The sequence below is a fragment of the Rhodamnia argentea genome, chromosome 4 (assembly GCF_020921035.1).
Source record: "Rhodamnia argentea isolate NSW1041297 chromosome 4, ASM2092103v1, whole genome shotgun sequence".
Taxonomy (NCBI): Eukaryota; Viridiplantae; Streptophyta; class Magnoliopsida; order Myrtales; family Myrtaceae; genus Rhodamnia; species Rhodamnia argentea.
In genome coordinates, this window is record NC_063153.1 from 22422539 (window position 1) to 22446666 (window position 24128).

At 38.5% G+C, this 24128-nt stretch overlaps 1 protein-coding gene across 1 annotated transcript; it reads right to left on the reverse strand.

The window, feature by feature from the left end:
- Positions 1–5117: 5117 nt before the first annotated feature.
- LOC115740646 (cytokinin dehydrogenase 3) lies at positions 5118–8367 on the reverse strand. The gene is made up of 5 exons (XM_030674177.2): positions 7650–8367; positions 6627–6754; positions 6153–6428; positions 5709–5977; positions 5118–5541 (listed from the first exon to the last, which is right to left on the reverse strand). Exons 1-5 carry the CDS (start codon positions 8263–8265, stop codon positions 5238–5240), a joined length of 1593 nt encoding a protein of 530 aa, XP_030530037.1. The 5' UTR covers positions 8266–8367; the 3' UTR covers positions 5118–5237.
- Positions 8368–24128: the final 15761 nt, after the last annotated feature.

Below are 24128 nucleotides of genomic sequence, written 5' to 3' on the forward strand. Positions count from 1 at the left end.
CAAATGAGTTACTTAAAAATTTAATGGGTCCTAACTCCTAAATGAGTTGTAAATAGGTCATAAATGGATTAACTAAGATAATTACCTTAAGTGGCTCGTAAATAGGTTTTTGAATATTTTAAAAAATAAAATTTTAAATAATTTTATTATTTTATTTTATTTTTTTTTTATTTTTCGGGCAAGCCTCGAGGCTCGTCGAGATTGGCCGTGTGTGTGGCCGTTGTCGGGGCTGCCGGTTGTCGCCGAGGCCCGGTGATCGACGGACGAAGGAGGAAGAAGGAAAAGTAAAAATAATAAAAATAATAAAAGAAAATCAATTTTTTAAAGTTATAAAAGTTATCCACAATATTTTAGGAATATATTTTTTTGAAGAATTTATAAGAAACAATATTTTCTAAATTGGATTAAATATAAAATTATTTAACAATATGGGTCCTCGTTCGCCGATCCTACAAGAAAAAAAGAAAAGAAAAGAATGCATAAAAAAATCAGATTTTTTTCAAACTATGAAAATTTATTTTAGCAATATATGTATTTTTAAAAATATATAAGAATTAATTTTCTATGAACTGAATTTTAATATTGAAATGTTTTAATAATAATGATCGGGTATGGGTCATTGCATTTATATAACATGAAAATAGGTCAAAATGAATTATACGAATCAATATGACTCGGTCATTTTTCGATCCGATCCAAACTTGACTCGACTCGCCCATTCGATGGCTTTACTTGCCCCGTATAAACCTTCAAGAGGTAAATTAATCTTCTATTTGAGCCAACAAGCGATATTGAAGTTCAATTCTGTCGGGTGTAAAGAAACATTAAACAAAAAAAAAAAAATTCCCAAGACTTAGTGCTCCTCTCGAACCCTCTCTATCATTAGAATTAATTCTTATCTTGTCATGATCGCGAAAGATCTATACCTAGGGCTTGTATAGCATGTGCGCAAGATTCCTAATGGAAGAATTAGCTGTTTATCAGAAAAAAAAAAAAAAGGATCATATTTGAAAAAAGATAAATCATGTCTAAACACGAAGAAAAGTCAAAGATGACGGGAGAAAGGTGGACCCTCCATGTTCCCTAGTTCCCAACAAAAGCTGAAAATTAAGAGTTCCGACATTCGGTACACTTTGGAAAAATTTGGATTCAATTGGGCCCATCCAAAGGCCCCAGATGAGGTCCTTTCTCTTGTCACCATCATCAAATTCCAATTTATTTTCCGTTTTTTTTTTTTTGCCTTGCCTAGGGGTTATCGGGGTTTTCGATTAAACTTCGAAAGCTGTTTTTGTCTAGGCCACTTTTACCTCATACTAGGTTAATGCTAATCATTCTGCTATTTGTTTAGCACATTATTAACAGGGATTAAGGATTTTTTTTTTTGTTTTATTTTGAAAAAGTGGGGTGCGCTTGATCAAAGTTTTTTTGCCCTTTAATAACCTTAGCTCTAGCTAAGCTAGCACCGACATCAATTATTGCATCTTCTTTCTAGCAAGTGGGTCTTAAAGAGACGAAATTTCTGTCCGTGCAGCACTTTTGCTAGAAGAAAAACATTTTAATCATGTTTATAATGCGATGTCTCCATCTGCCGTCTTGCTCGCGAAAATTGCGTCGAATGTCCATTTCATTTACCCCCCTGCCAAAGCTCTTTTTCTTTAAACTCCCTTTTATTTCGCGGAATATAAATAATTTAAAAATATATTTTTTAAAATTCTATTGTATCGCTAAAGATAATTAGTCATCCAGAACTATTTTCATTATGGACAACGTTTTTTTATTTATTTTTGTAAGCAATATTTTTGAAAAAAAATATTTTTCAAATCATTTATTCTACACGAATCAAAATGAACTTAAGGTCCCATATGACAACCTTTTCGATCCAAAAAAGTGATTCTGATTAAAATGATTTTTTTTTTAATTCTGTTTTCTAGATGAGTTTTAGAAAATCAAAACGCGTTTCTTGAAGCAGAAACGCGTTTGATAATCGCACATAATTTTGGAAAAATTGTCACAAAAATCTTGAACCTATTGCACTTTTGCCAATTTAGTTCTAAACCTTTTAATTTTTTCAATTCAGTCCTAAACCTTTTGCATTTGTGTCAATTCAGTCATAAACCTTTTTTTAATGCCAATTCAGTTCTAAACCTTTTGTATTTAAGTCGATTCAATCCATCCGGCCAACTTTGATCGGCCGGCGTTGACGTGGATGCCGACGACGTTGACATGACCATCGGCCAACGATGATGGGGCAAAATCAACATCACCTTTATCCCAAACTAGTTGGGGTCGATGGCCGATGAACCTAAAAATAAATGAAATAGAAGCAAAACCGATTGAAGGAAAAAGAAATAATTATATAAAAATAAATATATAAATATATATAGGAAAAAATGACTAAAAATGATAGTTTGGAACATAGGAATTTTGTCCATCCACAATGCTAATAGTTTTCCTTCACTCCGTCCTAAAACAAATCGTACGTCAATCTATTTCCTGGTCGATGATGATGGGGCAATAATAATAATTTCATATTTTTCTTTTCAATTTTCAATTTTTAATTTTTTTTGGTTCATTTTCTTCCTCCGATTAGAGCTATTCCGTTTTCCTCTTTTCGTTATCCTATTGTTGCTCGGGTTATGCATATCAGCTCCACTTACTCTTTTTGGTGGATACCTTGGAACAAAAGCTCCTTAGATCGAATATCTTGCGAGAACCAACTAGATTCCTAAGGAAATCCGATGAGCTCACCCAGCCATGGCTACGCGACTTCGTTGCCGCGTCGCTAGGCGAGTAACCCAAATCTAGCGACGCCATGACCGGGCGAGCCGCCCATATTTGGCGACGAGCTCCCTTGGCCATGGTGACGTTGCTGGACGAGCCGCCCTGATTTGGCGACGCCATGGCTGGGTGAGCTTGGCCTCGCCATCACCCAGCCATGGCACCCAAATTAAGGATTGTTATTATGACAAATGGGTCTGCAGCCATTGTTCAGAAGTAGTCAAAGAAAAGCTAGCACAAGCACCATCTATCGCAATACAAGAAGCTGTGATCTCTCAATGAGTTTTGCCAAAAGTTTAACCGCACAACCCGAGCATATCCACGGCTTTCCTTGGCATGTGCCATGAGGAGGAAGATGAGTAGTAAAAAGAAAAGAATAAAAGAAAAACAAATAATTGAAAAAATATTAAAATATGATTAAAAATTGCTCCGTCGGTGTCAACCAGCGGCCACGTTAGCTTCGTCCGCTCAAAATTGGCCGGATGGACTTAATTAGCACAAATGCAAAAGTTTTAGGACTAAATTGGCACAAAGAAAAGGTTCAAGACTGAATTGGCATAAATGCAAAAAATTTAGGACTGAATTTGTAAAATTGAAAGGTTTAGGACTAAATTGACAAAAGTGTAATAGGTTTAAGACTTTTTTGACAAATTTTCCCATAATTTTTGTTCTCAAAGTCAAATAATTACAAAGCTACTCTGTGAAATTTAATCCTACATTTCTAATTAACTGAAAATTAATTCATATTGATTCTCTTATATAACATATTGCATATTGAAGTATAAAAATAAAAATCAAGAATCATCACGAGTCATTTTCACCATTTATTATGGGGTTTCATCCAACTCTTTTGAGCGAGCGGATAACCAATACGAGCGACACTCTCTTTTCTGCAAGGAAAATGCAGTGCCATTACCCCGCATTGGTGTGCTTTTTTTGTTCTAGAAATCAAATCTCAGTCTTAATTCATCGAAAATTTAAGAATGAGAGTTTCTTAAGTGTTCGCGATGGTTATTATTGTCTTTTTCCAAAATTTTCGAAAACTACACTATGTATAAAGTACATAAACCTAGGCAAATCACAACTAATAAAATCAAGTGCACAATCAAGGCATCATGGCATTGATAAATCGCATCATAAAACCCTAACAAAGCCCTAAGGGCTTAGAGAAATGTGGCTCGGGTTTAATTTTGAAGGGGTTTATGATTTTTCTAAAACAGAACAAAATCTATGAAATCTTAAAAATGTAGGTCCAAATTTATGAAAATGAGGTCAAATCTAGCCTAATCCAAACTTCTTCTATTTTTAGAGATTTTTTGAAAATTTTCTGATTTGTTAGAAATTTTCTAATTTTTTCGATTTTTTTTAAATTTTATTTTCTTGTATATTTTTCTTTGAAAATGAGACATTGTTCTATTTTAGATCAAAGGAAAAGTGATGAGAGAACTGAAAGAAAAAAGTGAGAAATATGGAACTTCATTTTGTTTTGTGATTATCAAAAGTGATTCTTTTTTCTAGACCCAACTTTTTTTTGTTTTTGCTCCAAAATTGTTTCCAGGAAGAGAATCAGTCATGTTACTAAACATGATTCTCATCTTTTTTTATTCTCAAGAATAGTATCAAAGAGCCAGAATGGTTACCATACATGCCCTAAATGTACTTCAAAGTGGACCACCCTGTTCTGATTGAAGCCAGCCTCATTGTTAGTGATAAAAAGAAAATTTTGGCAATCACCTGACGCACATTTCTTAGGATTTATACACAAAACGATCATTTTCCTCTCGAGTCTTGCAAAAGAGAGGGAATATAAAGAAAGAAATTGAGAGAGAGAGAGAGAGAGAGAGAGAGAGTTAGGGTTTCGGAAAAAAAAAATTAGAGCTACATACAATTGGAATGAAGTACGTGAGCTGCAGATGTGAATGGGAATCCAATAGTACCAACCACACGCAAGCTCCTCGCCATCTGCACCGGCGTCATGATGGGAGGTCGAAGAGATGGTGCAGCAGCGTTGCCGAAGACAGCGCTGGGCGGTGGCACAGTAGTGGCGGATGGGAGCCGGCAGTGCCCAATCGCGGGCGAGGAAGAAAGATTGAGTTTAGTTTTGTAGGGATTTTTACCCGATGTTTCCAAATACACAAACAAGACATCCAATTCTGGTTTTTGCATGAGTTTAGAATAAGTATATGCGATTTAGCCATCATATAGGCAAACACATCTCATTGAAGCTTGATTGCGCAGAAATTAGGAGTTGGATATTGGAACCTTCCGATTTCGCATCACGTCATTTGATCAAAATCTAAAAAAAAAAAAAGCCTCACGCACACACAGTGCTATGTATAGGAATCATCGTAATTGCACTTGACCGGGGGATTTGCATTTAAGGTCGCAGAAGTCGCATTTTCTGGCAAATCTTTCGAAGATGTGCTTATTTTGAACAGTTTGTACAAAATCAAAAGGAACTACATGCTTTGGTTGCGATTGAATATTCTCTGCCCAGGAGAAAATATCATTTTCGGATCGAACCGGGTTTTCCTATTGCAAAACGTCCTCCATTTCGACCCGAAATGTCTCGTCCATTCTTGTTCATTGCCAAAATTTGGAAGATAGTGTTTAACCTCAATGCCTGCGTCTTCACAAAAACTCAGCAACTCTTTGTTTTGAAGATCAAATCGTTGCCAATCATCGAACCCGCTCGAATGCAAAAACCCTACGGTGTAGAATACGTCCTCGTCCGGTACAACCGCGGACATCCGATCATCCCACCTGCAGAACTCATTGATTAATGTAGTTTCGTACTCTTTGAAGCAGATCCCCATTTTGACCACAAAAAAAAAGAAGAAGAAGAAGTAGATCCCGCATTATTGTTTACAGGTTTTGTGTTACTTAGTAAAGATAAAAAAGTCTTTAGCTAGAGCCTAGAGGAGACTTACTTGTTTCTATTCATAGGATAAATGAGGACAGTTCCGGTCGTTATGCTCCTTTCGAGGATGATGTCCTTGAAAACGCCGTCGTTGAAATCGGAAATGCGAGATTTGGGCACGAATAAGTTCAACCATGGATGAGGAACATCCCACAGGCCCTGCGCCGTGAGTTTCAGCTCTCCTTCCCGTACTCGGTCGAGGAAATCGACATAGGCTACATCTTTCTGGAATACGAACTCAGGAATATGGCTCAATCCTTGGAACAAATTCTCCAGATCCTAGAATAGTAGATTAATGGCCAAGTTAGAGACGATGATTACAGGAAGATAACCAAGTTCACATGAGAAGGGAGAGCTTCTCTCTCTCTCTCTCTCTCTCTCTCTCTCTCTCATTCATTCTCATGAAGATCAAGATAGCTAGTAGGGTTTGTCAAAAAGGGTCATTCGGTCGTACCTTGTTCACTGTGTTTTGGGTGAGATCATCGTAATACTTGGCTACTTCGAGGCAGTAGACGATCTTATGTCGGTTCAACAGCGACACGATTCCCGGGTGGTCCGACCGAGGGAAGAAAGAAGATCTCCAACTATCCGGCGGACCCTTGTGCATGAGAAGCAGCCCTTCCACATAATCCAGTGCACCGTCCTGGTCCCTTCCGTTCTTTGAAATCAAATGTTCTTGGTCTGTCGTAAAAGCCGAGAAATCGCTGTAAAGCATTCTCACCCATTTGACCTGCATGTCAAAATTATCAGAACGTAATTAATATTTTGAGGCTAGTGAAAGTAACCATTCCAACATGTTGGAAAATACATATTGCATGTTTGATCATTGCAGCAGCTCTCTCTAATTCTTGAATTAACAAGTCGGCTCGATCTTATAAAACGACTCGCGAAAATCTTTTCTAGAACAGTCAAGCACGAGTGTCCGTACCCTCTTCGGAGCTCGATCCAAGGCGATCCTCGCTCTCGTTATTATGCCGAACTGGCCAAGACCTCCAAGAACAGAGTAAAACAGCTCAGGGTTTTTGTCGGGCGAACAGGTCATGAGCTCCCCAGTCCCTGAATCAAAAGAAAAAAGAACAAGAAATGACGTTTATTCTCTCGTAAATACGCAAGAAAACATAAAGCACTGTACTTCGCAATAAGCGCGTTTTTGGTCTTAATAGTCCTCCAAGAATTAATCGTCAAATAGGAAAAAGGCCAAATTCTATTAATCTCTCTCTCTCTCTCCCCCGGACATGATTTGACCCCGTTGACTGCTCCGGTCAACCTACAAATCTCCAACTGATGCAATCTAAGGACAACAATAACAGGAAGATCTAAGGAAATGACACATGGGCTGCGTTCCCACGTCAAAGTCCATCGCAAAAGACAAATAAACAACAGATTCGTAGTAAAGACCTTCTAGAAATGGTAATAAGACCACCAAAGGTCCAAAGAACACAGTTTCTCAACTAACGAAGTAGCGCACAAGGCACGGATTGACATGAGCTCAATTCAAATTAGAATTGAATGTCTCCACTATCTGTATGTACAATGATCATTTGGCTTCTTCCCTATGTTCTATTGATAGTGTCTAATCGACTCAAAAGTATAGTCTAAATAACCTAAGTTTCTTGATTAAATAGAGCCTATTTGAATCATATTAGCGGAGTCAGTTTCGAGGCAATTTTTAGTCATCCCCGCCTAAGACATAATGGGGTTTATACTTGGTTTAAATAGGCCGACCGAATTTTATTCTAAACCATGTCGGTCAGTAGACAAAGTTTAGGTACGTGTATTGTCATGTTGGCGTATCCAGCAAGAACTCTTTTACGAAGCATGAGTTTATGGCAAGAACGTATTTATTGCCAACTACCACACGACCCTTTCAATATCGTAGTAGCTTAGCTCAGATTTTGAAAGAGGAAAAATCAGAAGAAAGAAAAATCGGAAGAGGTCATGGCGTTCATACCAGTAATGACGTCCATTTCATACACATTGCTGATTTGAGGACCATATCGGAACGTTTGCCCACTTATGCCGGCGTTAGAGAGTGTCCCGCCCACGGTTAGGTACAGGTAGTCCGTCCACGAGACCGGCGCGAGCCCATGCCTCAGCGTCTCCTCCAGCACGTCCCTCCAGAGCTGCCCGCCGCCAACATCGGCATAGTGCCCGAGCAGCCTACTCCACGAGACGGCGATGGCGGCTCCCCCGCGGTGCCTTGCCAGCGCCGTCATGTCCACCACGACCCCGCCCCGAGCCATGGCCTGGCCCCGGACCGAGTGGCCGCGCCCTCTGGCCGCGATGGCGAACGGGACGGATGGATTACTGCCGTCGCACACGAACCTCACGAGGGCCGCGATGTCCTCGGGGCATGACGGGTGGAGCACGGCCGCGGGTGTTTCCCGGACGATGTTGCCGAAGTCGGCCGAGGCCGCGCTTATCGTGTCGGGGTCGGTGCGGAGCATGTTGGAGAGCTTGGAGGGTAGGGAATGAGCCGGGGGTTTGGATTTGCCGACGGTGGAGAGCAACCGGCTTATGATGAATACCACCATGAAATTCGAAACGATTGAGTAATTCACCGCCATTTTCAGAGGGAGAGGAAATGAATATGCCGGAGAGAAAGGAAGAGAAGATGAGAAGTCGATGGTTGGTGTGTGCCACTTAGAGAGATATCGTGATATCGTCCCCTATATATAAGGGAAGAGTGAATAAATAAAGAGAAGTATCATCATCTTTTTTTTTTGGGGGTCTAATATTGATTACTTTCATTCAATCAACAGAGTTTGAAAACAACTTAAAGATAAATCGCAACATAATAAATCCCGAAGGGTAGAAGGAGGATAAGACAACCAATTAGAGGAATTAGGGCAACAGTGAATATCCATGAGCAACAAGAAAGTTTTGTCGGATTGTTATCTCCATGTTTATCATATAACATAGTACTATAATCATTGCTTTTTATAGCACTATTTGATACAAAATCACGATGTAGGATCACGATTAAATTGGGACATGGTATAATAGTTTTGCCATATCGATCTTTATTAATACTCTACGTGCAACAAATCTTGTGATTACAGCAAAAAGTGGCTCATGAATAGAAGGGAAACGGCAAGAGCTTCGTGCTTATTGTCTACGACATTTTAGCCTGTAGTATGATTTTATAGACGTAAGTGACGGAGATATTAATGACATGTTTGTCTGCAAACAAGACTTGCTCTATTTGTTTCGCGAAAAATGAAGGATTTGGAATACATTCTTCGAAAAATAATCGTTTGTATCGCTTGAAATAATTAGCTAAGAAAAAATATTTTCACTATCGACAATAATTTATGTCTAAATAATTTCGAGGGCAATAAAAAGATATTTCGTTCATTTATTCTTATAAGCAATTCAACGGATCATTTTTTGAAAAATATTTTTAAATTATTTGTTTTTCGCAAAACATACGCACCCTAAACAATCCATACATTAGTTTAGCTAGAAACTACTTGAAGAGTGGACATTACATTCGCACCCATTGTGATTTAACTAGGTATAGTACGATTGTGAAAGTGCTTATATAGACTAGACACATCACGTATCAAATCAATCACACTTCAAGATGATGGTGGGTCTCACGTGATCTCGCGCGATCTGTCTGTAATGACGATATTCGACCCACAGACTTGTGATTCCGGACAAGTGTTTGGCTCTAGGAACACGTCAAAGCCACGTAGGGGTCACCCCCCCAAAAAAAGAAAAAAAAATTCCCCGATCTGGAAAGGAAGGTGCATGGAAGGGAGGGTAAAATCTTGGGCTGCAGAGAGCAAATCTTGACGTTTGGCCGAAAACGACGTCGGACTATCAGACGCACCGCTGTAACGCGAGTGCCCTTTTTCAAAGATACGAAAGGACTGGACCTCGGATCCAAAATGCCACACTTTCTCCCCCAGTTTCACGACTTGACTTGTTGTTTCCATGCAATTATTTAAAAGAAAAAAAATCTACACAGTATAAAGAAATTTTTTAAAAAATGCTCGTTGATCATCTGCAACAAAGAAGAATTAGGCTTGGCGTTTGCTTTTTGGTTCTTGTAAAACATCCCCGAAGATTCCTAGAAAAAAACACCCACAGATTCCCCTTCGTTCGCGTGGGCTGCTTTTAACGTGTCCACAGTCTATCTTGACCGTTTGATCCTGATCTGATGGTCAAGTGTCGGTCAACAGTTGTCAAAGTTTTTGGCCCGGGCAACCCAATTCACACTCTTACATCAAACGAATTCCTAGGGTGTTTAGTTAAGTGGGTTGGATTAGAATGCTCCCAATACGGATCTGACATACTACTTTGCAAATAAATCCGATTTTACCAATTTCGATACACTTAGTTTTGGTATAATTGTCCAAAAAAATCATAAACCTATTGTACGGCGGTCAATTCACCAGTAAACCTTTCCATTGTGCTGAAATGGTCTTAAACCTTTTGACGATTTGTCAATTCAGTCGTAAATAATTTTATCATAAACCTTTTGACAATTTGCCGATTTAGTCTTAAATCTTTTGATGATTTGTTAATGTATTCCTTTCTGCCAATATAAGTTCATAGCTAAATTGGCAAAATTTCAAAAGATTGATGACTAAATTGGCAAAACTTTAGAGGGTTCACACTAAATTAAAATGTTTATGACTAAATTGACCGCCGTTAAATAGGTTTAAGACCTAGTCTCTTCCCCTCCCCCCTTTAGCTCTCGTCGCCGCTGCATATTCTGGGGGAGGGAGAGGAATCTCTCTCCCTCTGTCCCCCCAACCCCTCATTTCTATCTCTACTCAGCTTCTCCAACCCCACCCCCATATCTCTCTCTCTCTCTCTCTCTCTCTCTCTCTCTCTCTCTCTCTCTCTCTCTCTCTCTCTCTCTCTCTCCTTCAGCTCGGCTACAAGTACTTCCTCTTGCCCTAGCACTTCTTTCAGGCCGTCGTCACCTTCGTCACCAACGCTTCTTCGTCGTGTCGCAGAAGCCGTAGGAGCCGAACGCGTTTGTGAGGATAGCCACCAGGTGTCAGCCCTTCAACATCCTCTATTTCACTCATCTCTGTTAGTTTTGGCTTGGAAGCTAGTTCTGGTTCGTGCTTCTTTGGTGGGGAGATCATTGGTGTTGGGAAGAAGATCGTCGTGTCTAAGCTTTCGTTTGTCATCGGTTTTCTCTACTAATTTGTCTTTCATTTTCTCTCCCACTATATTTTGGGAGTTCGTCAACATAAATAATTTTCTGCAACTCTTTAAGCCGCTTCTCTATCCCAATTTAGATTTAGATCTAGATCTAGGGATTTTACTTTCCCGATCTATATTTAGATATAGATATAGAAGTTACCTACAGGTATTTTATCCGTGTCCTTTCAACACACTGTTGTTGTTGTTGATGTTATTACTCGGCATTGGTGATGGGGGTGTCAAATCTGGATGCACACTACAAGCCGTGGCATTTGGTATAGGAGTTCTCGGTGTGTACCCATCATGGCCTTTGATGTTCGGCCGCCGCAAGTTCATCGTATCGGATCTACTCATGAAGGATGAGAGTGTGCTTTTGGATGCATAATTTGGTTTTTTATTGTCTTTTGAAAGTTTGAAAACATTCTATGTAACTCTCTCGACTATCAATGAATAGAATCTTTCTTTCGACCAAAAATAAAATAAAATAGGTTTAAGATTTTTTAGGCATTTTTCCCTAGTAAGAAAAGTTTGGGGATTGCCATATGAGGATTATTCATGGTCAAAATTAGGCACCCATCACAAGGATTGATCATATCTTTGAGATTTTCTTTTGGCGATCGGAAGATCTGGTGATGGGTCAAGGCATTGTCCTCCAATTAAGTGGAAAACTGGGGGGTGGATCGAAACATCAACCAGATTTTCCTTCACTCGAAGATCCGGTCTTGTGTGACAATATCCAATTACAAGGGTTACTTGTAAATTGGGTACAAGTCAAAATTCAAAACCCATAATTACTGGCAGCCCCTTCTTGTCTCTTTGAGTCCCTTCACCAATCAATCCTATTCTACGAGGCAATTAAGATGTTCCCAAAGGCCAAATTAGAAAAAGGAACCGTCGATATTTAATTATAGTTCCAGACATTCGTTCGACAAATCCCACAGAAAGCGACAAACAATTGTCATCATCGGGTAGGCTAGGGTCCAAGAACTTTTATACTATAACATATACATCGTTTGTTCTCTTGCATCCCACTAGTTAGGAAACACTCGTGGCCATTCATAGACCAGCACAAGAATAAACTACACAACCGACTTCCTTCACTTGAATATCGGAAAAATTATAAATAAAAAAAGTCTTAAATTTATTATAATTGTGCCAATTCAGTTATAAACCTTTTTTTATTGTTTCAGTTCTAAAGATTTTGCATTTTTTTCAATTCAATTCATTCGATCAATTTTGGCTGATTGGAGCTTACGTGGCACTGCAGATACTAAAACAGACTTTTTTAAAGTAATATTTTAGGATTTTTTTTGAATATTTATGTTCTTTTCTTTTGTTTTCTTTATTTTTGGGGCTGGGACGCCTTGCCGATGCTAAGGATTGGAGAAAAAAAAAACTAAAGAAAAGAAAAAAAGAAAAAAAGCACAAAAAATTATTAAAGTGCTATTTAAAAAAGTCCACTTTAGCTCCGACAGTGCCACGTCAATACCGGCCAGCTAAAATTAGCTGGATGGACTGAATTAGTACAAATGCAAAAGGTTTATGATTAAATTGACACAATTGCAATGAGTTTATGACATTTTTGATAATTCTTCCGGTGAATATCAATTGGAATTATAGTATAACAAGAAAACTATGACATCCCATGCACGAGCAAGAATCTGAAGACGATAAATAACATAAAGGGGGCGATGGCCCATCTCATGTGTATCTTTAGTGGGGACGAGAAGCCAAAGGATTTGATGCGGACATGACAATTCGTGGTACTTCAAATCTGCACCAAATATCCGACCCCCAAAAGAAAAAAATCAACACCAAATACAAAGAGGATCCACGAAAGAATGAACCCTAGAATTGATTATGGTTTTCTTGGCAGCATGGTCCCAAGAATTGGGTAGGAGAAATTCGATTCTGACAGATGATCTTTGACCTGGAGATCTCGGAGGTTGGGAAGACCTATCGTGTAGCATATTGGAAGCCAGTTTGCCTCCAAAGAAGCCAATTGTTTCTTCTCGATACAATATGGATTAAGAATGTAATCTTTGACGTGCATGTGCAGCATGCAGATCTAATCTGCGGCGCAAACCCTAAACTTAGGTTCCTTAAATATATGCCATGTGACGAACAATATCGTTGTAAGATTGATAAGTAACATCAAATAAGCAGCCCACACGTACGTAGTCGTTGGGTAGTCTTGGACATCTTTTATCCCAAAAACTAGTTCAAAAAATGAGATTTTCTCTCATACCTATGAATCGACTATCAGCCCATTCTACAACCGATGTGAGATAACTCCAACAATTTCCTCCACACATCGGGCCTTGGGTCGAAGCCACAGTAACCCATATCTCCCGTGTGATCGTGGGGTTCAGACTTGTTGGTTACCCAAACTCTAATACTAGTATTAGGTGGTCATGGGTCTTTCTCATCCCAAAAGTTAGCTTAAAGGGTGAAGTTTTTCCTTACACTTACAAACCAACCAACCACCAGCCCCTGACATGAGATAACCCTAACAATAGTATAAGTTAAGTACTTTATTTTTTTGGGAGGGCCAACGCATAGATCATGATATGTTTGACGGTTGAATACAGAGTGAAATCGTGAAGCGTCCTGAAAGCAACTGAGTATACCGCCCCCCACATGTCCGAATGGCGAGGGAGTTAGGTTCTTTACCTAACATAGGGAAAGAGACTGATTGGGCATGTGCTAAAGAAAAAGGAGAAATTGAAGAAAATTACAAATCCAATACAAGACTCGCGGCCAAGCTCTCAAAAGGAGAACTTGAACGAAAAGGCTACTTAAGCATCCGATTAGAAAGTCTTTGGGTGTGTTTGTTTGAATGAAAGAAATTTCCACGAATTGGTTTTTTTTGCACTTTCATGTGTTTGCTTTGTTGAAAATGACTAGTTGACAGAAAATGAAGAAAATACGCATGCTTAAAGTGAGGAAAATGAATTCCCTAATTGAAAAGGGGAGAAGATTTTCCTTGAAAATGATTTCCATGGAAAGCATTTTCCTTTATCAAGTTCCATCTCCATATATCTTCATCCATCCAACTTCCTTATTTATCCATGTGTGTGTGCGCGTGTATATATATGTATGTATGTATATATATTTATGTAAATATTTATACAATGAGAGCCGTTACCCTAACAATCCGACCGTACTGTCAGTTATTTTTTACAACATGATCTCTCAATTAATAAGTGCTTTATGCAAAACAAGCGGTGATAGTGTATGGATCTACGGTTGAAATTATATCGTCCCCGACCATATAGCTAAGGAAGTATTTCCCTATAACAATATAGTAAGACCCATCAAATGTACAAACATAGAACACAATATTTCACTGTTATCACAAATTTAGTATTCTCTAGTATTCCGTCTATTCTCACCGTTATCTTTTCACTTGTTAGCCTACCCTATTCTCATTGTGTCTATAGCTAGTACCAACACGTTCTCATCCTTGCAAATACAGTTAACTTCCATCTTAATATCGATTTCATAGTATTGAAATCATATTATTTTCTCTAGACAAACAAAAAAAAATTATTTACATCCCCTAAAACAAGTAGCCATAGTTCTTTATGCTTTCCTAGAATAAGACCATTTGGATAAAGATCTGAACCTTCTGATTATGGACGGGATACTAGTAGTTGTTATTTTTGTCACTCGCGCCAAACAATGCGCTCTTTTTGGTGATTTTGAAGGTCACATTAAATTTATTACGGCGGTACAAGATTGTACTCTTTTGGTGATAAAAGGTCGTACTTCCAAGAATAACAAATAAAAGTAATCACCCATCGTCATTAGTGACAAATGATGCACAATCATTTTTATAAATGAACTTCTGTCGGACATAAATGACGATCTGACTTAACTGTACATTATTTCTGATCACACAATCTCTTAATTAATGAGTATTTTATACAAATCACATAGTGATGATATGTGAATTTATAGATGAGATTATATTGTCTCTCACAGGACTATCATAAAAGCACTTTTCTATTGTATACACACAAGCACGAATTGTAAATGTAGAGAGAGAGAGAGAGAGAGAGAGAGAGAGAGAGAGTTTGGCTGGAGCCTCGTGGGATGGAAAGGACTGCTGGTGTTTTTGTTTTACTAAAGATGCTCCAAATCTTTATAGGGATCGAAGCCAGACCACCAAGATCACGTGGTACTTTTACCCCATTTTCCCCTCACCTCCGTATCTCTCTCTCTCTCTCTCTCTCTACTTTCGATTAGCCCTCACGGACGTCCTCTTTTTCTTCAATCTTTACTCTCTCTCTCTCCAATTGCACGTGCATGGACAATGCACAGCGCGGGAAAGAGGGGGAAAAAAACCCTAATAATAACGATAATGTCACTCCTGGATTTGTCGTAGGATTTACATGTGCACAACGACACGCACCACACGAAACCAGGCATCGTTTTGCAAGGACATGCAGCAGTTGGCAAATGTCAACAAAGGAACCGGCCTAAACATGTGTTTCCACAGAGCCTAAATCGAGAAAGGAAAAAAAAATGAAAATAAACTATAGAGCCTAAACATGTGTGTGCAGAGTAAAGCGATCTAGTTGAGGAGTACTTTTGTATTCTAAGACTCTTTTTCGACTCGTGTTGTCGTTGTCGGACGAACTCGCATGTGTTTGCTTTGTCGATAATCAAGTGATTTTGAACGACATTTTTCTAAAAAATGATTGATCATATCGCTCAAGATAATCATCCAATAAAAATTATTCTGACAACAATTTGTGGCTTAACATTTATGCGAATGACGAAACTCTTTTTTATCACTTCTTTTTTAGGAGAATGTTTTTCGAATCATTCATTTTTTGCGAAACAAACGGAGTCTTAAGTTTGTTAACAACACCAGCAGTCTCTTTCATAACTTGTTGCATTACGGCGTTCGTGTTATGTATGTGTTGTACCCTCGGTTTGGTGTCACGGTTGGCCTCGACATTGGATGCCTATCGAAAACTCCATATTTTATCCCTGTGAGGGAATATTGGAGTATAGCTTTTTTCGCTTTGCCCCCCAATTAATCGTCGCATTCCTCCTGTCGCTAAATTGAGTTACCTACACCAAAAAAGTTTAAGCCATTAAAGATAGCAACAAGCTAACATCAAGAAACCACGAAAGGAAGGCGAGTTCAAGGGCACTTGGAGAATCATTATGAGTAGCAACGCGACGCCAGTTTAAACAGAAGCCAAAAGAACACACACATGATATAACCTATAAATTGGCAGATTTTCGCATTTGGCCTTCTTGTTATATTATCCGCCATGTGTAAATATCATCTTCACATAATCTTTTTGCAAGATCACGGCAGACAGAGAGAGAGAGAGAGAGCTTATGATCTGTCTTATTCTTCACCCATATCACATTTTCAGCATCTTTTGTGCGTGGCAGATGAGTGGGAGAGACGAAGAACGAGGACTTGGGAAGTGCAACGCAGCCAAACTTTGTCTTCTTTTGCGTGAGAAGGAAGCCTCTTGGGTCTGGAGTTTCTTTTGCTAGTTCTTCAGATTCCATGGGGTGACAAGTCGACCCCGCATAGGTACAAGTTGAAGATCTCGCATCATGACTCGTGCTCCGGTACTGTCTGTACTTTGGGGTGCTTTACAGGCAGAGAGAGAGAGAGAGAGAGAGATATGGAGGATTCTTGGTTGAACCTTGAATTTGCGTTCGACGACTTCCAGCAGTGTCGTTTTTGCGTGGATGATATGTGCTTTGGATTGACTGAGAGTCGCTTCCACTCTTCTGAAGGAGTGACAGGAAGAAACGGAACCCTTTGCACCGCTGTGGCCTAATTAAGAAGAAAAAACCTAGTTTTACACCATACCTAATTAAGCAAGAAGCAACAACAGACGAAGACCAAAAGAGAAAAACCCTCGAAACCTTAATCCTACGCCTGATATTACAAGATAAATAGTACTAGAAGTAGAACCACTTCTTCTAAGGTCGCCCCTACGACTGTGCACGAACTTGTACGCTAAAATGGTTCGACCGATCCTTCCGAGTTAAGTCTCATCTGATTACGCACAATTCAACCCGGCCTTTTCACCAAGAGTAGTCAGAAGTTAGCTGAAAAACCCTAAAAGCTTGTCGGTTCGATCGGCTTTTAGTCTTGAAGCATCTCTACGATTCTCTGGTATCTTGTTGGCAATGTCACATGTTGTAAGTACGTCCCCCTCCTCCTAGTGCAAGAAGAAGCTCCCCGAGATCGATCGGTCAATCAATCAATCATATATTATGCGATTCGTGCGTGTGTGTGATTGAGAGCATATCAATGGTGGGTCCTTTACACGATACAGAGTGCGTCCCTACCACGAATGGTATCTTTCACAAGAGTCATTTTCAATTTTTTTTTTTTTCCTACATTTGATTCTTTTTACTACTAGAGACATGGATGCCCGATTATCCGAAAACCATGAAACATCCCGCGAGCTCACGAACTGATTAAGCTCAGGGCCTTTCGATTTGTGCAGGTGGCGTTGATCCAAAGCAATTTGCTCGGAATTAATGAAATCTGGACGAGTGACCTTCAATTATGGTACTTTGGTCGAATGCTTTTTTACGATCACATGTAACGGTTGGGTCGGTTGGTTTTACTTAAATGTCTACGTAGACATGAGTACTTCGGGATGTTCTTTCGATGAATCTTGCCAGTCCATGGATTTTGCCCTTGTCTTTGTTCTAGTTTCTCTTGTACGGGGAGACATTGGGTCATCAAATTGCATGTGCCTCCAATGTCTAAGAGAAGTAAAAAGGGGGTCAAAAACTGCATGTGCCACACTCGTTACTTTAGATATCTGCTCCTCTTTGTACAGGTGCCCGTGCGATGCGCGATGTTGATGTATATGGACATTGAAGATTTTCCCATTAGAAAATATTCTTAGAGATATTCTTAACTATTAAGGATATTATTTGATATTTCGTGATTTCTTCTTTTCTTGTTAGAATAGATTATTTCTTTTTCATATTATTCTGGTATAAATACCATTCTATAATAAAGTATAATGATAAACCAATTAAGTAAAGATGCAGTCTTTATTGATTCTCTTTTCTCTCTCTTGAAGATCCTAGAATTATTTTATATGGTATCAGAGCCACCAAGAGCGAAGGAACCAAATAAAGCCCTAGCCTTTTCTCCCTTTATGCCATTTTTAGTCATCTCATCTTCAGTAAAATCTCTATTTTGTTAACACTCAACAACGCTACCATGGTATTCTTTGTGGTATTCTCTTCTCAATGCGAACATCGACGAGCGTAGTCGCTATCAAATATATAGATAGCTGTGAGTTCCGGAGTCAAGCACACCTTCATCGAGCAACTAAAGTTGAGCGCCGTGGGGTGATGCAATTTAGTTTGCCACAATTCAAGTTGAGTTTCCACATGATTCTATCGAGATTGTATGAGAAAAATGAGTCAACTTTCTGATTATGTGTTTCTTCAGCGCTTCTCAAATTTGGTGACGATTTGGATTACATTTAATTTGTCATGTACGATCTAGCTTACACAATTATCATTATCTCAAATCCGGTTTGATGTGTCCAAATCTCTTGTTTAGTGTAAGGTCCGACTTACACGGCGCTTGGTCACTTTGGACGATAGTTGCACTTATCATATGCAAGTTGGATGTTGCAGCTTGAGAGGGAGAGGTGAAGTATATTTAAGGATATTGGAGGTTTTCCTAATGGAGAATATTCTTAGGGATATTCTTAAATATTATGGGTTTATTTGATATTCAATGATTTTCTATTTCCTAGTTAGAATAGATTATTTCTTTTCCTATGCATATTGTTCGGGTATAAATATCCTTCTTTAACAGAGTATAATGATAAGCCAATTGAGTAAAGATATAGTCTTTCTTGATTCTCTCTCCCTTTCTCTTAAAGATCCTACAATTATTTTACACGCGATTTTGTGTGATTACAGAAGCTTTTAGAATAATTCATTTAGAGGGATCAAAACAATATTTCAATGGGTGTCTTACAATATTTTGTACTTTTTCACCTTTTTCCGATGGTTTGTCTTTCAGAAATTGTTTAAGTGACGAAGTACATGTTTGTTTACAAGTACCATGTGATACTAACGGACTAAATTGGTCCAACTGAAAGGTTTATAATCGAATTGGTACCAATACAATAGGTTTAGGACTATTTTTATAATTTTTCCTATTATTTCCTCAGGTCCTTTTATCTAACTTCGCAAGGAAGAATCTCAAACTGGTCATGACCACCAATTGGCCTGACTAATAAGTTAAACATCAATTGTTGAAGGAGAAGCTGTTTTCCCCCTATCTTAGCTTGTTGTTTTTAGTTCACGGAGAATGTTTTCCATATAATGATCATTTTTCCATCAATCCCAACGCCGGAAAGTCGAAGAATAATTTCTCGGAAACAGTCTTCCTCCAGAAAAAACGAACCCTGAACTTGTTTCAGCGCCATGCAGAGTATACAAGCTAGGATGAATTCTCCCTCTCTGCACTAGATTCTACCAAAAAAATAAAGGAAAAAAAAACACAACAAGAGAATTCTTTATGTGTTCGGAGCAATCTTGTGTGAGAGTGAAGTTGCACGATCAGATCTCTCGTTTGACTTGGGAAGCTGTGGGTCGGCCATTTCGATTTGCCAGGCTTTAACGCAGTTTCCATGAGCATGATGAGGGCTCGATTCCGAGACAATCATGCCCTAAGCCTTGGAATTATTTTGTCAAGAGATATCATGACGATTCATCTAAAAAAACCCTAAGGTCCCCACTCTCTAAAGCTGCGTTTTCTTCCTTACGGCCACACCGTAGTTGCAGCTTTGCGCGCTCTCTCAAGTAACCTGTTCTTCACGGCCTCCCTTGTCTCCCTCCACACATGTTGAGATATTGCATGGTGGGAAGTATTGGTATATCAAGAAGTTCCAATCGATGGACATTTCTATGCGTGCTTTGCGCATTTTTTTTTTTATTTCAAACAAGTTCTGTATCATAAGATGGATTGGTATGTGCATCTGTCTTTTTGATGATTCACAATGCCTATCCGAATCACACGGAACATGGCCTAGTCTACGTCTCATTTGGGAGAGACAAGTCGTCCATATTCTCTGGGATAAAAACTGTCCAAAAAGTCCTGAACCTATTATGCGATTGCTAATTCAGTTACTAAACCTTTTGACGATTTACCAGTTTAATCTTAAATTGTCTGATGATTTGCCAATTTAGTCCTAAATATTTCAATTGTAACAAGTTAGTCCCAAAACTCTATTATTTGTATAATTAGCAGAAAGGACTATATTGGCACATCGTCAAAAGTTTTAGAACTAAATTGACACAGTTGAAAGGTTTATGATCGAATTGATAAATCATCAAAATGTTTAAGACTCGATTGAGATAATCGTAAGGTTTATGACTGAAGTGGCTACCGCACAATAAGTTTATGATTTTTTGAACAATTATCACCCACCTTTTCTTATCCTTGTCATTACAAATGTATCTCTCGACGTAGTTAACGTACTTGCCATACTAAATCTACCAAGCACAATATAAATTTCACGAGCTTTCGAGCAACGGTCGAATGTTCGGTATACACCACATCGTATGAATGCGAGACGAGTTCCGTAAGTGGGTTTGATCGTGCATATTATCGACGTACTAGTCTGGCAAAAAGGAGCGACGCGAAGAACCCTAGTGTACACGATTACATCTTTGCGACGACGTACGGGGAAGTGTTTGGATCACGCATCATTGCATGAAATCTTGGGAGAATATCACGTGTGCAAGAAAATCCGAAGCATCGAACATCATCATGAGGAATCCTCAGAAAAAGAAAACTTCCCTACAGCTTGCCATCATCGATACTCCTTTTACCTTCTTACCCGATCGCCTTCACACACGAACACGACCAAAAAAGCCAAGAGACAAGATCCGCACACTGCATGCACATTTTCTAACATTGGAACACGGGAAAAATTGTCCAAGACGTGATAAATCCGTTGTGTAATAGCCAATTGAGGCCTAAACTTTTTAATTGTGTCGATTTAATCCTAAATATTTTGACGATTGATCAATTTAGTCTTAACCCTTTTGACAATTTATCAATTTAGTCATTTCGATGGATCATCCAAATAATAGGTTTAAGACTGAATTCGCCTTTTGACAGAATTAAAAGGGCTTAGAATTGAATTGACACAATAATTAGGACATAATTGGCTATTGAGGTGTGGTTCATACTCCCCATCAATAGGAAAGCTCGTGAGTCCAACCGAAAGGCCATATTTTTCCATTGGTAGTATAGGCTTGGGTCCATAATGCTATTTTTCGTTAGTAATTAAGTGATGTAACGAGAAATGTGAAATACCAATTATAGTGAAATCCTCTACTGGATATAGCCTTGGTTTAAATATGAACTAGGAGAAAACCTTATATCGATTTCTCTTTCTCGCTTTACGCTTTACTTCGTTGTGGTTGTGTGCCGAATTTTGTCACCGACCGCCGACCAGTAAATTTAAGATTTTTTAAACAATTATCCCTTAGAACGTGTGTGAATACGGACATTGCTCATTCTCACGCTCGAGCTGTTCTTTTTAACCTAAAGAGGCACGATTCAACCTCATGATGTCTTTTTTTTTCTTTTTTCCTCAAGAGGAAGAGGAAAGGGCGTGGGCATTCACACACGTAGGGCAAATGATGATTTGATGCGATTGAAGAATCGTGTGTTATGTTTATGGTGGTGGGGATTTGTCTTTGTCTGGATCAGGCCTGATCTGAGTGCTGGGCGTATGAGCAGGTGGGCGACAACGACGACAGATTGATGCATGCCGAAAGGTGGCCGATGAGTGGGAGAGACGAAGAAGGGTGAACTATTATGGCATGAGGAGAGGAGTGGGAGGACACGTTATGATGATGAGAAGTTGGGCGATGCCCCAGCTTGCATGAAGAAGATGTTAAAGGTTGATTTTTGCAAGAAATCTGTCGCTCTCGTTCATTTGTTTCGTGTGAGCAAAAAGAACGGATTTGGCTCGACGGATCCCTTCGTATGAATCACAACAAATCCTACTCAAACTAATTTTTCGAGGAGTCCGTGGTTAAGATTTTTTTTTTTCCTTTGTCTTTGTGAGATCAGTTGAGTCGATCGTTCGCTCTTTAAAAAAACTCTTTAAAAGAACTTAAAAAAAGGGATTAAATCCCATGTTTGAAATTTGTGAGGATTACTTATAATTCATAATATTACTAATGTGACTTATTCTGCACCATTGTTCTAGCGTTATGTTTTATGAAAAACTTAACGAGGCTCCTCATCCTCGGTATATGTAATTTTTGTTGACGAGTGGCTCATGAGTATCTACATACGTGTTATACAAGAAAGTCTGTAATTTGACAACCGATCACGTACTTAGACTCCGTTTGTCTTGGGAAAATAAATAATTTGGAAAACAATTTCCTAAAAATGACTATTTATATCGCTTGCAAAAATAAATGAGCGAAGAATATTTTCATCATCTTCGAAAATGTTAGGATACAAATTATCGTTTGTAATTAAATTATTTTTCATTGACTAATTTATTCGAGTGATAGAAGCAATTATTTTTTAACTACATATTTTCCGCTAAACAAACCGTGTTTTCATTAAAGCGTTTAATGCACTAAAAATATGTAACTATAGAGCCCACATACACTCAGTTAACAAGTTCTTATGATCCAAATTTCATGAAGCCGAGACAATATAGGGCGTGCAAGACAATACTTACAGAGTAGAACTTCTACTCTATAAACAGAAATCTGTTTGGTTTCAAATTTCATTTTTTACTTCTGGAGTTCTTTATTTTTTACTCCAAAATTAGTTTTGGAACCGCTTGAAAAAAAAAAAAAAATTACTACTCTCAAGAAGTAGAAAAATCATTTTTTGCTCAGAAGCAGAAGTAAAAAAGTTAATTTCCGGCCAGAAGTTAACTTTTAGAGCAGAAGTGTTACCGTGCCTTCCCATAGAAGCTATTCTTTTTTTTTTTTTAATCAGAAGGCTATAATCAAGCAGTGTTAGGGTCTTGGGTACTGTAGTAATGTGGTAATAATCTCCCATGACGCGTTTTGATTAATCATGAAACCCTAATCTATTCAAAAGAGATTCGCGGGCAAACTGAATCTGGGGGGGAACGTTCTTTTGCCCCTCGCAAAGATCGTGCATCGTAGGCGACAAACCTCGGAAGACATCATGATCGTGCTGGGCCTCCCCCAATATGAACGAAGACAAAAAAAAGAGACAGAGGAAAGAATCTACTCAACCATGGCTGCCGCAGCTCCGCCCCGACCCACTGACGATCCCTTCTTTATCGGCGTCTTCCACGAAGTGGGGCGATCTACTAAAACTAGGAATTAAAAGATCGCGCACATTACACGACATGTTCATGGACCGTGAATCAAACTACCTCCGAGCGAACATTTTTCACCAATCGTGTCTTAGGAATCGTGCTGGTTTTCTCGATAACCTGTTCAGAAAATGACATAAAAGGTCACTGAATTTTGATTTAATGTGTAATGTGACCTTTAAATTTTTAATTCGTCCAACGTTGTCCATGAACTTTGGCCTCTTGTGCAATATGATCCATGAACTTTTGTTTTGTTTGATATGATTCATGAAATTTAGATACATGTCCAATTTAATTCTTGAATTATATGAAAATGTTAGATATTGTCTTTGAATTTGAATTAATAAAAGGATAACATTGAACTTTCTTATATAGTTCGGCGACTAAGGCAATGATTTCGATTAGAATTGAATTTTTCTGGTTTTGTTCCTTGGATGAATTTTGGAGAATCAAAACGTATTTGGTAATTGCACAATTTTTTTTTTTTTAAAGTTAAGGGAAAGTGATGAGAGAACTTAAAAGGAAAAGTAAGAGAAGTGAAAATTCATACTGTTTTCTATTTTTGAAAAGTGATTCTTTTTTTTAGAATCGGCTTTTTTTCTAATTCTGTATTTGCTCCAAAATCATTTCCGAGAACAGAATTAGAATCATAATCATTTACGTTATCAAACATGTTTCTCATCCTTTTTTGTTCCGGGGAACGGAATCAATTTTTAATTCATCCAACGTTGTCCATGAACTTTGGCCTACTGTGCAATATGATCCCCGAACTTTTGTTTTGTTTGATATGATTCATGAAATTTAGATACATGTCCAATTTAATTCTTGAATTATATGAGAGAACTTAAAAGGGAAAGTGATGAGAGAACTTAAAAGGAAAGTCAGAGAAGTGAAAATTC